Source organism: Archocentrus centrarchus, chromosome 21, assembly GCF_007364275.1.
Source record: "Archocentrus centrarchus isolate MPI-CPG fArcCen1 chromosome 21, fArcCen1, whole genome shotgun sequence".
Lineage (NCBI taxonomy): Eukaryota > Metazoa > Chordata > Actinopteri > Cichliformes > Cichlidae > Archocentrus > Archocentrus centrarchus.
This window is the reverse complement of record NC_044366.1, coordinates 9271956-9286543: the sequence shown is the minus strand read 5'-3', so window position 1 is coordinate 9286543 and position 14588 is coordinate 9271956. Positions and strand designations below refer to the sequence as shown.

Below are 14588 nucleotides of genomic sequence, written 5' to 3'. Positions count from 1 at the left end.
GTGTTACTGTTCAGGATCATTCGCCATGTACGCATGTCTGAACTCCATGGCAGTCTGCTTTGTGTGAGGGCCAAGTATACCTTTTTGAGCTGTGTTGCCAAATGTCTGTACTTGTCACCCTGGTATGTGTCCACACAGAACCTCTCTACTGCTGTAGTAAACCCTATACTACCATAACATCATACTGCAAAATATGCCAGAAAGATCAATTGCTAGCCAGTTCAAGATGGAGTGAATTATTGTTTCCTTTCTCCCATGTGCATTGTTAGTGTAAACAGTATTCAAAATATTCAACTGCACTAACTGAGGTGTTTCATGTGCTTTTAAAACTGAAGCTTTATTCAGACAAAGGAAAAAAAATACCTCTACTAAACAACTGCACAAAGTACCAAAGTAGATGAAGCAGAATACCTGAAAAACACATTGCAGTTTAATGCTAACTTTTTACTATGTGGTTGATTAAAAAAAATTCAAAGCAAGTACTCTAGGTGATGAGATACACATGTGCTGCTGCAGTGACCAAAAGATTGCCATATATCCAGGAGTATGTGGCAATAAGATGTCCCTCTGGACAGTTCAGTAGCAGAAAATGAAAGCAGGCAAACCTTTGAAATCAATTTGAAATCACATATCGACAAGCACAAGATGGTTGAACTGTAAATGGAAATGATACATTTTACCCTGATGTCTTTCTTTTCCCTTTCTACGTACTTTACTATGACTTCAGATTTGTCTCTTACTATTCAGCTCGACAGAGCTGAATATCACTCACTTGGTAAAGAAACTAAACTCCCAATTGGACCTGCGTCATTCCTTCACACACTCACTCAGCAAAAAAAAAAAAAAAAAAGAATTGTTCTTCTGCATAGAATATCTGTGCACCACAATGTGTCCCATAGGTAAACTATTGTTCTCTGAATTCTGTTTTTGGAGAGGTAATATAACCCAGCCTAGATTCAAGGACACCACTGGTGTGTTTGTCTTCATTTCAAGAATCAAGAATCAAGAATCAAGAATGCCTTTATTAGTCCCACAAATGGGGAAATTGCAGTTAACAGAACATCCATCCAAAACAAAAACATAACACAGACAGGGGGGGGACAGATGTCTGAGGTCATGCAACCGTTTCTCAACGGCGCTACCTTTAGCAGAGAGACAGAAAGAGATACATTGGGATAGTTAGGTTCAAAAAAAATTTTATTGTATTGTTAATGAAAGCTCAGATCATTTATGACTGAATTAACTTCAAAGGTTGATTTGTTATCAGTTAAATAAATAAATAACTACAAAACACAATTTTAAATGGACAGGAACTTACTCAAAACAGTTTCTGTAACAGCTGAACAGCTGAATGAGAATGCAGATTATATCTGAGCTAAAAAAAAAGGAGAGTTTGCGAAAGAGAGTATTGGTATGAATGCAGATTGTCCCATTACAAAGAAACAGAAATGTGTATGTATTTATGTTTAGACTGATGACACAAAAACTGAGGAAGTGAAATTGGGTGAAGGGATCGATTTTGACTGACTGACTTTTTCTTAAAATATAAAATGACACAATTACAGCTTGATTTCCAACAAACTTCCTTTTGCTTCAGTCAGTTTAGTGTGTGCATGTGGTTGCATTCTTTTTGCTTGTACAGTATTTCAGTCAGTAGAGTTTAACCTCTGTCTGCCTCTCTTTTTTCTCCTCTAGAGTCTCTCTCGTTCGCTCTCTCTTGCCCTCACCTGTCCTGACAGGGAGTCTGCCCCAATATAATTCACCTCTGTCTAATTAACAGCTGGTGGTGTTTATTCAGCAGTCATATTTTTCAAGTGCAGCAAATACAGTTACAGTTCTGCATAATGGAGCCGTGAACACGCTACTTGATTGAAATTTTAATGTGTTATAGTGCAGTGCAGTGTGTGGATATGTAGGACGAGGGATTTCAGGATGGTGGTGGTCATCAAGCGCAGCTGTTTTAGTGGTGAGAGTTTTTTTAAAAGGGACTGTGACTAGTGATTTTAAAGTGCCTGTCTCTGTTTAATTACTGCATTATACATATTGACAGGGACTGAACAGAGGAGGTTATCAGACCAGGTCAGAAATGTATTGGCAGAATTACAGATAATTTTGAAATATCATCTAAAGGGGAATTTATTATAAAGATGGGGTTAATGTTGATTTGTGTGTGGGTGGGGGTGTGGGGTCGGGGTGGTTGGGGGTGATTTGCAATAGAACCTTTGTTAAAAAACTGTAGATTTTTGTTATGACACAGGCAGGTGTGTTTATTAGATGCTCTGTTTTTTATATGTATGTTGGCATAAAAAAGTCACTTTTTTTTTGTCTGATGGTGCAAATGCTGCATATAGACAGGACATATTGTGCTCTATATTTGTATTTTTATCACCTCAAAAAAAAAAAAAAAAGAAGAAGAAAGCATAAGGCTAATAATATTATCACACCTCATTAACTGGCATGTCTTCCTGGTTTGCTGGAAGGTTATTTTACATGAGCAGCATTCACACAACTCTTCATATTTTCTTATTGATTCCCCGTAGCTGACGATGGCCATTTATAGACTGGTGTTACAGACCATCACATTTAAATGGAAACCTTATATACCTTTAGGTGCACCAATGCAGCCAATCAAAAGGAGCAACTTTACAGATTTACTGTTGTAGTCCATGTCACAACTTGACTGAGTTGTGACTTTCCTCAGTTTACATTTATTTTGTTTGAGATTCTTGATAAATCTTTTACAATTAACAAATAACTGTTCAAAGATTTGTTTGAAATCCAAGTCTCAATATGTCGTGTGGCTCTAAACTTTAATCATGAACATATTTTTTTTTTTTTTTGTTACAGTCTAAATTCATTTTTGGCTTATTATTGTGCATGAGCTTTTTCTGTTTTTGTTAGTCTTTGGAAAGGATAGTATTTCCCATCAGTTTTTTTCTAACATTTTTGTTTTATAAAACTCTGTCTACACAGTTCCAGCCATTTTCAAGCATTTTCCTTCAGTGTTAAAACTGTAATATGACTAAAGTTTCAGATTTTTTTTTTTTTATTTATGTCAGTTTGTTTGTGTTTATGGAGAGGAAACAGTAGAAGGATGATGATGAAATGATGGAAGGATCTTGTCTATCTTCTCCTCCCCCTCTTCCGTTGTCTCATTTTAGCCCACCATCTGGTGTTGTCTGCTAATGTGTGCGGTTGCTGTAGAACAAAGACATTAACCAGCTCTACACACACAGACATACACATGCACTCTTGCTCAAAGTCACTTTTCTGTGAAATAAAATCATCTTAATACACATGCCACAGTATAGCAAGTGTACATCCTGCTGTGTTGGCTCTCTGTAAAGGCATTTTGCACACACACGTACAGTCACTCACAAACAACATAAAACAACTTTTTTTTTTCTTAATTTTCTTTGCACATGAACAAGCATACGCCTGCTGAGTTGGCTAGTGTCTTGAAACTAATGTTTGAGACAAAGATGCTCTTTTCTGCTTCCAGACTTTTCACACCTCCCTTTCCCCCGCTCCCTCCCTTTCTTTTGTTCTTCCATACAGTTTATTTTTTCTTGCATGTCAGTGACGACTTCCTCATTTACCATTTGCCAGTTTGCTGAAGGGCTCTAAAACATTTTCAGTCATAAAAAAATAAAATAGAAATCCTTAACTGAATTTTGGTAACTTTTAGTGAAATAAGTGACTTCCACTCAGAAGAGTTTGCATCCAGTCCAGGACTTTTGTTGTGTTTGCTGTTTTGGTTTGATTAAGGTGCCAAAGTTACTTGATTAGTGAAAAAAGAAAAAAAAAAAAAAATCACAGTTTTGGTTACAATACTCCATTTTCAATTTTAATATTTTAGAAGGTAAACGCCTCTCAGCTGCAACAAGACTCTCCTCCATTTTCCATTTTCTGTATTACATCTGTGACTTTGCAGGGCAGCTAAAGTCATGCAAGATTAGAATCCATATTTTGAGGCTTCTTCGACGTCTCCATGTGCTTTGTTGACCTTCATGGGTTTGGGCTGGGTTGTAGACGGGTTCATCCTGTCACCTCCCAAGTATTTAGCCACATGTTTGTGTGATATTGGAATACCCTGTATATTGAAAAATGATAAAGATTGTCCAGTGCGTTAACATATGACATCGTGGGGTCCTGAGTAAGCTTCAGCATGTGACGAGTTGGGAGTGAGACCAGTAGAAGATAATAAGTGTGTTGGGACATCATGTCCCACCTTAACACAATAGATGACAATACTGATGCAAAGCATTCACAAATACACTTTGGCTGCTAATACACGTGGCTGATTGATTTAAATTTGATTCCAGCAGGCTTTTTGTGTAGCTCTGCTTTTGTCATCCACTATCTGTTGAGATGCGCGACCTTCTTCTGTTTGCCCCCCCCCTCTTTTCTTTTTTTTTTCTTTCCCCCCTTTTCTCACAACAGGAAACATGCCTTTTAGCAGCAGATGCTCCACACACACAGGCACACAGTGACATTTAAATCAGTAAACAGTTAGCAACTGGTGACAGAGCACATTCAAAACAAAACAACTTTATTGAACAGTTTCCTCATTCTGATAATCCCTCATCCATCATCACTGCACTCACTGTGTGTGTTGACGCACTACTTTGCAGTCTGTTGTCTTTGTGTGTGTGTGTTACATCTCACTGATATTGTCACCAATGTGACCTCACAGAGTCACTACAGTAGATCCCCCATCTGTTACACCCTCAGAGACCTGTGTATGCACACACTTATACACATATACACACACAAACTCCTTGGCAGCTTGGTGTCTCTGCAGGAGCTGCCATCATCCCAGTGGAGAGCAGCCGAGAAGGGTATCACGTCTCTTTTCTCTTTTTTCTGGCTCTCTGTCTCATGTGGCATCTCGGTGGTGTTTATTGAAGGTTTATCAGCTTCTTCATCATCTTTTCTTCCCGTGACACTGCTGGGTCTTAAACGCCTTTGCACATGAGTGTTGCACATACTCACAACTGACATGTGTGAGTATGTGTAACACTCACTAACTGGGGATCAGTGTGTTTTTTCTAAGATAGTGCCCTTGCACCAAGATTATACTCATTTGCAGATATGCACGCAGACAGAAGTGGACAAGATGTATGTGGAGTTTGGTTAGAAGCTACAATTACAATTGTGCATTTTACTATTGTCTTATGAGGAAAGTGATCAGAGTGATTATGTGGTTGGCTTGAAACCAGTTTATGGGTTTCAAGTCAATTCCTCCCCATCTCATTAATTTAGTGTGCCAGAGACAGTTGTAGGTTTTTCGTAGTCTAGGCAGTTTTGTTGAACTTGGGACAAACGCTGGTTCCTCGAAAGTGTGTTAAGGTGGTGGGCAACTGTGCCGTCTGCATTTGTTGTAAGTTCAACTGATAGAACTTCTTGTTTAGCAGCAAAGGCCAGTTGGTGTATTGTAGTGTAGCCTCTGTGCGAATAGTCTGCATGGTCACAAGAGATTGGAGCCCACATGGACTGAGTCTTGCATACATCCTATGATGACGTAAGATGCGTCTTTGTGTGTAGGTATAAAAATAAATAATGTAGGCCCACATAAGTTAAAAAAATCAGGGTCTTGGGAAACAGTAAACACTTTAAATTAATCCAACAAAGAAGAGGCCTGAACAAAGCTGTGGTTTTTGATACTGTACCCAGTTGCTTTTCCCACTCTTTGTAACACAAGTCCTTTCAAACATTTTTGTTTCTGCTTCCACAACTCATTCTCGCCGCACACATTCTCCGGTTACAATCAGAGTTCATCAAACTGTTTCTGAGCCTGACATGTAAACTATTTTCTTAAATGTTTCAATGTGCAGAAAACAGCAGCTGTGATTTTGTTGTCGGCTCGCGCCAAAAAGCAATTCTGTGTTCATGTGGGGATCATCGGCACATGAACAGAAGGCTGCCCAGCTCGCACCATGAACCCATAATGTAATGTGATGGTCCATGACCACTTGTAAGCTTGGAAAACAAACCCTGTGCCACCGACACCTGCTGTGGATTTCACATAACCTACATGCTATCTTGCCCTGCATGCGCAGACCTTTAATTGGGAAATCTATATTAGCGGCATTAACGGTTTACTTGTTGAACAGCAAAGGATGACAGATATCAGTGAGCCAGAGTACACGCTCTGGTTCCTTCACCCCTCCATACAGCCTCTCTGCTAATATTCTGTTCTGTATAATAAATGTGTCATGGATGTCAGATGGTTTCCTTTGTTTAAAAAAACAACCCCCCCCCCCCCCCCCAGCTTTTTCCATAATGTTTTCTACACAGATATGTTAACCTCCAAAACTTCCTCTTTCCTGTGACTCCTCATCATCTTCCTTTCTCTGTAGGGTAGTAAATGCTCCTTTGTCTTGCTAAGACTGTGGACTGTGGGTTTTCCACTAGTGCTTTTACTCTAGCCATTAGGGAAGAATTGGGTGTTGGGGGGGATTGGACAACAGGGACCCATCCTGAGTGGTCAGTGATGAGACAGGTATTTTCATAAATCAGAAGCATGGCCCATAATGTCAAGTGTGGTCCCCGGGAGTACTTACCTTAGGCATTTGTGTGTATGTATGCTAGTGTAATCACACTGCCACATTTAAGTACACCGGCTACTGTTGTTTGGCCTTGTAAAATGGATCCTTGGGCAGTCATTCACACGGCATGGGGCTCTCCACACACATCCGCGGAGTCTCAGCATGGCTGGGTGGAAGGGCATCTGTGCACCATTCTCATTAAAAGACCGTGTTGCCGAAAGCAGGTGTCCTCACAAACGCACACATAGAATAGAGGAACAGTAGAATTTATAGCTCAAGAGTGTTCAAGTAGATCACACAACTGATAACTAAAATTATGATCATCATTCTTCTTATCTCCCTGTCTTCTGATATTGTTTTAATCTTTCTGCGGTCCTCTTTCTGGCTAACAGTTCATCCGTCCTTTAAAGGTTATGTAGGTGATGTAGCCGACTGCTCACACTCATTTTCACATAATGTGTTTCTCCATCATTCCCTCTGTCATGTTTTCCTGCCTCAGTTTAATAATAATAATAAAAAAAAGCCCACACAAACACACCTTTTTAATAGCTTGTCCTCTCGTTGATCCATCATCGTGGCAAACCATTTAAATGTTAAACGACCAGCGTGAGGAGCAAGCTATGCAAACAGCTTTTTCTGTAAGTGGATGGATTTGATAGTTTAGGGAGCGAAGACCTTTGCATAGCCACAAATAGGAAAAAGCACAGACTCACCCAAGTGTTTATTATTTTAGTGCACACAAATATAACCACCTCTCGTGTTTATGAGGCTGAAATAATAGAAATGTTTAATTAAATTGTGATGCGCTTTGATATTTTGGATGTGTCAATGTCTATTCCACCGTTTTTTGAGGGAATTATTTTTTTTTCTGAGTTCACTTGTTGAATAGAAACGGGTAAAAAGCCCAAAGTCAGATTTGACCCCAAATTCAGATTTTCTTTAATGATTTTTTTCCTTACTACCAGTTAAATGATCAATGCTCTGAGGAAGTGCTTGCTCGTTATTGTGCTGGAAAATTGAATTCATTGCCCACAAAAACATCTTTACATATATTTGCATATTTTTGTCAGGTTCCATAAAACATCTCACTCCATTGTGGGTGGTCCTGACCCCCCCCAGCTGAGAACTGCTGGGTCAAACTTTTCTGCAGTATAACAATACCCATCCTGTGCTCTAAATTCATTCTGACATTTGCTCTGTTACTGTGCTGAGTGTAAGAAAAAAGAAATCCTGAATAACAAAAGAACGTAACTGAATCAGGCAAATAAAAAAATGTAGCTGTGGCAGAAAATCTGAAAAGTTGCCAAATCATGAACATTACTTTGGACAGACTTTTAGAGACTAATGAATTCTCACTGTAATTATGTGCTGAAAGTAGCTAGCATTCCTCTTTTGGGTGTTTTGAAGTTCCTCCAAGGTCGGAAAGCTTCCTATCAGGTCTGGACAGTCAGTCTGAAGGGGAAGTTTTTCCAGCAGGGAAAACAGTTTTCTGCAGAGTAGAGGACTTTTTGTCGGCTTAACGCTGTTAAACCTACAATCCCCACAGACAAACAGTGTCTAAAGCTGACACTGCTGACCCAAACAAACACACACACAACCAGACTCAGACAGACTTAATGCATGTCCATAGCCACATACACACTGACATGTGCTCACAAACAGAAATATATTGCATATTGCCAATGGACAACTGAATGCAGTAATTTATGTGAAAATATAGACATTCATGGAGAGAGAATGACACAAAACTGCAGCCACTTTAATGTAACAGGAAACACATACAGCTTGAGTCATTAGGAAGCACCCCTACAGAAATCTCTTTATTTATTTATTTATCTTTTTGGCTAAATGGTAATGCACTAAAAAATATCATCAAATAGAAAATTAATGTGCAACTTCTCCACATCTGTGTCAGCTGACATGCAGTCACCTGAATGCTCTACTGCTGCTCAATGAATGGAGGAGATGTTGGTAGATTTGTTGCTAGGTGCAGCAGTTCTAAATGAGTAGTAATAATAATGAGAATTGGTACATCAGACTAACCTGAAAATCCCACTGTAAATCCCATGGTTGGACATAATGTGAGTAAAGTGAGTTCTGATTTTTGAAAAATGTGTAATTGTTCTGGTGATTTACTCCAGCTATGAAATTGTTAATTGTGTCAGCTGAATGATTTAACTAACCATAATTAGTGAACATAAGTGGCAGCTCTACAGCTATAATGACATTTACCAGCCATTTTAAGCTTTTAACTAAGACCTACACTTCCATATACACACTAACACACACACACACACATCCCCGACAACACCCACAAAAAAAAAAGTTAAGGAGATTAGATCAAAGTGTCTCTGCAAATGCAATCACACTATTCTCCAATTTAGAAATATCCTCCTCCTGTTTTCTCTCATTTGATGATGGTGAAGGATCAGTGTAGCTGCTCCACACACAACCTTTGAAGCAGAGCAGGTCCAGTGATGAATGTGTGTGTGTATGTGTCTGTGCATGCCCAGACATGTTTGTATTACAAGTGTCAGTTATATGAGAAGGTGTGACATGAAACTATGGCTTGGCAGATTTAATTTATTATGAATTCCAGCATAATAATAATATTCATTTAATCCAGCAGTGGGGAAATTGATTAACTTGTGAGCTGGTGCCATTAACTTTGACCATTGTCGATTTCTGACATCATCGTCCATTGGCACAACCCTGAGGTATAAAATTGAAGGTTTTACAACTAAGTGTTTATTTGAGTTTATTGAAACTCAAATACATTATAACATCTCTATCTTGTTAATATGCTGTTTTTTTTAAACATCTTTCTGGCTTTATGAAAGTTTTTTATCTATACAGCGTGTCTTTGGTTCTTATTTCTGTCTTTCTCCATCTTTCCTCATTATATTCACTCTGCTGTTCCTACTTTAGTCTCTCTGGCTTTCTGTGTTTGTTGTCTTCTTCAATTACCTCTTGAAAATGCACAGGTCATTTTGTTGATATTGCAGACTTGAGAGACAGGGATAGAAAAATAGGTGGGTATATAAAAGCAGGTGGTCTAAATGGCTTCTTTTCACTTTTTTTTTTTTTTACTCTGACTGCAGTTTTTCTGTCAGGGAGAAATTTAGTTCAAAAGCACCTGGTAGTTTCTCTCAAATGGAAAAGCTTTTAGTTTAGCTTTTGGAGACTGCTCAGGCTCAATGAGCTAACCGTCTGCCTCCTTGTCTTCACCCCATTTCCAACCCTTTCTCTTCATCATCACTGCTTTGCCTATTCTACCTCCATTACTCTTGGTCGCTTCCAGAGGGATGAGGTTCCCCATGTGCCGAGTGTTGTTTCAGAGAATGGGAAGGAACAGCTCATGTTTGAGGTGCCCCTCAATGACACCGGCTCAGCGGGGCTTGGCGTTAGCCTCAAAGGGAACAAGTCCAGAGAGACAGGAGAAGATCTGGGAATCTTCATCAAATCCATCATACATGGAGGAGCGGCATACAAGGTGACACAATATATTTATACATACCCTCATTTACATTATTTTAGCTGTATAGTGTAAGATTCCTCTAAGCCTGACATTACTGCTTTAATTTCCCCGGAGTTATAATGGCTTTTGCTCCAATCATTGTCTCTTAAAGTCATACAAAGTGAATTAAACTCATCAAACATGGAAAATAATAACTGGCACCAGAACAAATCTTTGCACAAAAGACTCTCATTTGAGGACCAGTTGCTATGTTCACCTGCTCTGCTAATCTTTGACCTTTTATTCACCACTTGACATGTCATAGACAGCACAAAGACCGACGGACATGTACATGTGCACACACAGTCACACTGGGTGCAGCTGTTGGTGTTTATGCACAGACAGACAGAAATAGATGGAAAGGGCCTGCTGTAGAAGCACTGTAAATATTCCGCCAATGAAGTCAGGCAGACTGAGCTGATGGAAGTCTCAGTCGATGAGGTGGAGACTGTGTTAAGTCAGACAGCCTTGAGAATGCGTGTGTGCAGGATTTAAGTCATTTTGGCTGGTTTAACCTCATAGAGACATCAGTGAAGGCCACAGGTGTGCATGAGTGAGTGTCTGCGTGAGCTCTCTGTCATAGCTCAGTGATTTCCTCCCAGTGTTAAAAAGAAAGAATATCAGACACACAGTGTATGAAAATTAATGGAGAAGTTTGTAATATTCAACATGTAGCTTTAATTTACAAACAGGCACATGGGTACATGCATGAAGACAAAGTTCCTTGCAAAGACCTGGAAATCAGACATAAAATATATCTGTAATGCAGAAGGGGGGAAAATGCACACATTAAGTAAAATGCTGTGTGTTTCACAGGATGGAAGGCTGCATGTCAATGACCAACTGGTGGCTGTAAATGGAGAGTCTTTACTGGGACGCCCCAATCATGTGGCCATGGAGACGCTGCGGCGCTCCATGTCACAGGAAGGCAACGTCAGAGGGACCATCCAGCTGGTGGTGCTGAGAGCTTTGAAGGTACACTCAGTGTTTCTGCATTACAAGTCCCGTCATTTTGCCTTTAAGTAAATATGGGAAAATTATGTGACTATATTTTGGCAAAGATTTGTTTGATGTATGTAATTGTGAATTTTTTTTTTTTTTTTGCTGGTTTAAAGTTCGTTGATCGTTAATAAGGATGTTATTTGTCAAAGATTAGGCAGTTTGTTCAGTTAAAGTGGATAGAAGAGGTGAAATTAAAGAGAAAATCTCCCTCAGTTTTCTTCTGCACTGCTATTGCATTACAGAACTGTGGATGGATAAAATGTACAGTAACGCATTCTTCACTTGTCACAGTTAGTGACCATGTATAATGTTACAGAGGACTGCCATTTGCCACAGGCTGCACTTAAAGAAACCTGGGGGTAAAAGGACACTCCCTGGTGGGTGTGCAGCTTTATGTGGATGAACAGAAAGAATGTTTTAAATGGATGAATAAAAGTTAATCATACAAATAAATGGTTCATCACAGAAAGTCAGAAAATAAACACTTATGTGGTTCTGTGAAAAAGAGAGTTTTCACAGGACATCAGGCAGCCCTGCTTCCACAGGAATTAAGCAGCCAAGTACTGCTTGATTATTGCTGCACTTGATTATTTGGTCATCAGCAAGTGTGACCACCTCTTTAAAAGCAGACATTTTAGCATTTAGCTGATCTGGAGAGTTTAGGTGTGTGTTAACACAATGGCACAGTCTTCCAAGGAGTGGATGTTCCAGCAAATTCAGCCCATTTCAGACCGTGCAATACTCTGCAAAAGACCCAAGAGCTACATCTCAGAGTCTTCAGGCCTTAACTAGCATGTTAATTGTTAAAAGTCATGACAGTACAATTAGAGTGTAAACAAGTATGGCTTGTTTGGAGGGGTTTTTAGGAGAAAGCCTCTTCTCTCTAAAAGAGCATGGCAGCATGGTTTAGGTTTGCAAAGTTACATTTGAACAAATTACAAGACTTCTGGACAAATGTCCTTTGGACAGATGAGACCAAAGTGGAGATGTTTGGCCACAATGTACAACGCCACATTTGGTGAAAACCAAACACAGCATGTCAGCACAAATACCTGTGAAGCACGGTGGTAGAGGGGTGATGATTTGTGCTTGTGTTACAAACACAAGCTCTGGGTACCGCGCAGTCATTGAACTCACAGTGTGAAGACCAAAGTATTCTTGAGTCAAATGTGAGGACATCTGTTCGACAGCTAAAGCTTGGCCCAAATTGGGTCATGCAATAGGCCAGTGATCCCAAGCACAGCAGAGCATCTACAACAGAATGGCTGAAAAAGAAAAGATTCAAGGTGTTCCAATGGCCCAGTCAAAGACCAGACCTCAACCTGATTGAAATGCTGTGGTGGAGCTTTAATGGATGCCTGCAAACCTCACTGAACTGAAGCAGTTTTATAAAGAAGAGGCTCCTAAAATTTCTTCACAACGATGTGAAAGGCTGATAAAGTCATACAGAAAATGATTACTTTAAGTTATTGCTGCTAAAGGTGATTCTACAGGCTACTGAATCACTGGGTCTACTTAGTTTTTGACATGACTGTATATATGCAATGCAGTGTATGTGTACAAGATAAATATTACATATTTATCTTGTCTGTTACCTCTGCCTCAGATGACTTTTGAAACCTCCCATCCACTCTCTGTATTCTTGACACTGTATCTTCTCTGGTCTTAGAGGCAGCAGCAAAAGAGCTGCTTATACTTTGTATGTTCGTGTGTATGCGACGCGTGTGTTCCTCTGTGCATGTTTATGACAGAGTGTTCTTGACTCAGCTGTATCTCCTTTCTTTATAAGTAAAAGAGGTGCTTTTCATCTCGTCTGCTTTTCAGCTGATGCCTTTTACACAGCTCTGCAGTCTGTTTTAGAAATCCTCGCACACACACACAAAGCCAGGTTGTAGGCTCAAGTGTGGATGACCCTTCAGATGACCTGCTGGTTATTGAAAAAGCTATATACACTGTGCAGTGTGCTCACACACAAGCACTCCAGACACACAGACAGACACATGAATTCATACAAAGAGGCATCATTCAGAGGATAGTGGTTACGGTACATGTAGTTAGAATTGTCCACACCTACTGATGCAGTTTAAATGCGGTGAAAAAACGATTAAATCTTTTGACATCTTTTTACAATTAACACTTTGTAAATGTAGTATTTATTGCATTAGATTAATAGTTTAGGTCAGTTTTCTCAATAAAGTGGATGCTGGTTTTATGTGAGCCATGTGCTTAGGCTTGCAGGGCTCAGGGAATACCCCGTCAATAGTTTGATGGGGATAGCTGTTAGCAGCATGGAAGAGGCACATCCATGTTTCTCACTTTGTCTTAAAAGTGGAAAAGGAAGGAAAATATCGGAGGAAGATAAAGGCAGATAGATAAGAGACTGTACCTTAAAAGCCTTTTCTGGGATTCAGCATTGATGCAAGTGGACCACTCTGCATTTTCCCCTCTCTGATCCCTTTTTTTCTTTTCTCGGAATTGTGTAATTTTCTCCCTCTCTTACTCAGTTCTTCTCTTTGTGTTTGTCTTGCCAGCTCTCCCTAATCTCTCCCTTTATCCAGCTGCTCCTTTAATACAAGAACTATTCAAACACCTTCTGTCTATATAGATACGGTTCTGCAGGTTCAGTGGGAATAATCTGATGATGCTCTTGACCATCAGTACTGCTGGCATCTCAAATACAAAGAAATGATGATTTCTGATGATTATTATGGTTGATACTCGTGCAGAATAGCACTCACTTATTTCCCTACACGCTGCCTAAGTTATAACTTAGTATTTGTCATGGTTATTTAGAATGAATTTCAACTTATTTTTAGTCCTTTCGATTTTCCGTAATCAGTGGACTCAAATGTTGTGTGTAGAGCAGCTCTCTTGCCATCATTGGAAAGTATTTTCTTCTAAAAAAGAACTACAAGCAGTTCTCAAGCACAGAAAATTAGTTACAAGTGAGGACAAAATAACACCTCTGTAACTGACACACAGCAAAGTGTTGTGTGAGGTGTGTCAATGTGTGCTGCTGCTAAACAAAGAAAACTACGTGTTCTTGTTTTGATTTGTTTCACCACTTGAACATAGTAGACAGTAAAGTTGGTTACTATTGGTTTTATATTCAAAAGGGAGAGTGAAACTTTGTATTTTGACTAAGATGAGAGAAATCTGATTGCACTGTAACAGTAGCTAATAGGATGCATGCTGGGAGGGAGCCAGGAAGGGGGGCCTGTTGGATCTCTAACACCCCGGTGCGATCTGGGTTGGAGTTGGGAGGGGGCTGAGTGAGGGAGAGGAGCCGGTGCTGGATGTGGGGTCAAGAGCAGGATGACAAGGAGGATTTATTGCACACTCACAGGGCTGTTATGTCTTCTTTGTTGTTAGAGAGTAGGGATTTTTCAGTGGAGAGGGGCAAATACAGCAAGTAAACGCAAAGTACGCTGAATCTCAAAGCAAGACTGACATGCATATGCATGCATGTTAATGAATCCGTAGAGTTTTCTACACCCAAACACAAATGACAAATAAAT

At 39.7% G+C, this 14588-nt stretch overlaps 1 protein-coding gene across 3 annotated transcripts in view; it reads left to right on the top strand.

Moving 5' to 3' along the window:
• pard3bb (par-3 family cell polarity regulator beta b) overlaps positions 1 to 14588 on the top strand; it is a 219535-nt gene that overhangs the window by 85546 nt on the left and 119401 nt on the right. For all 3 annotated transcript variants that reach the window (XM_030758551.1, XM_030758552.1, XM_030758550.1), the window contains 2 exons: positions 9853 to 10044; positions 10885 to 11043. In XM_030758551.1, coding sequence (XP_030614411.1) covers positions 9853 to 10044; positions 10885 to 11043 — 351 coding nt within the window. The remainder of the gene's footprint in view (positions 1 to 9852; positions 10045 to 10884; positions 11044 to 14588) is intronic.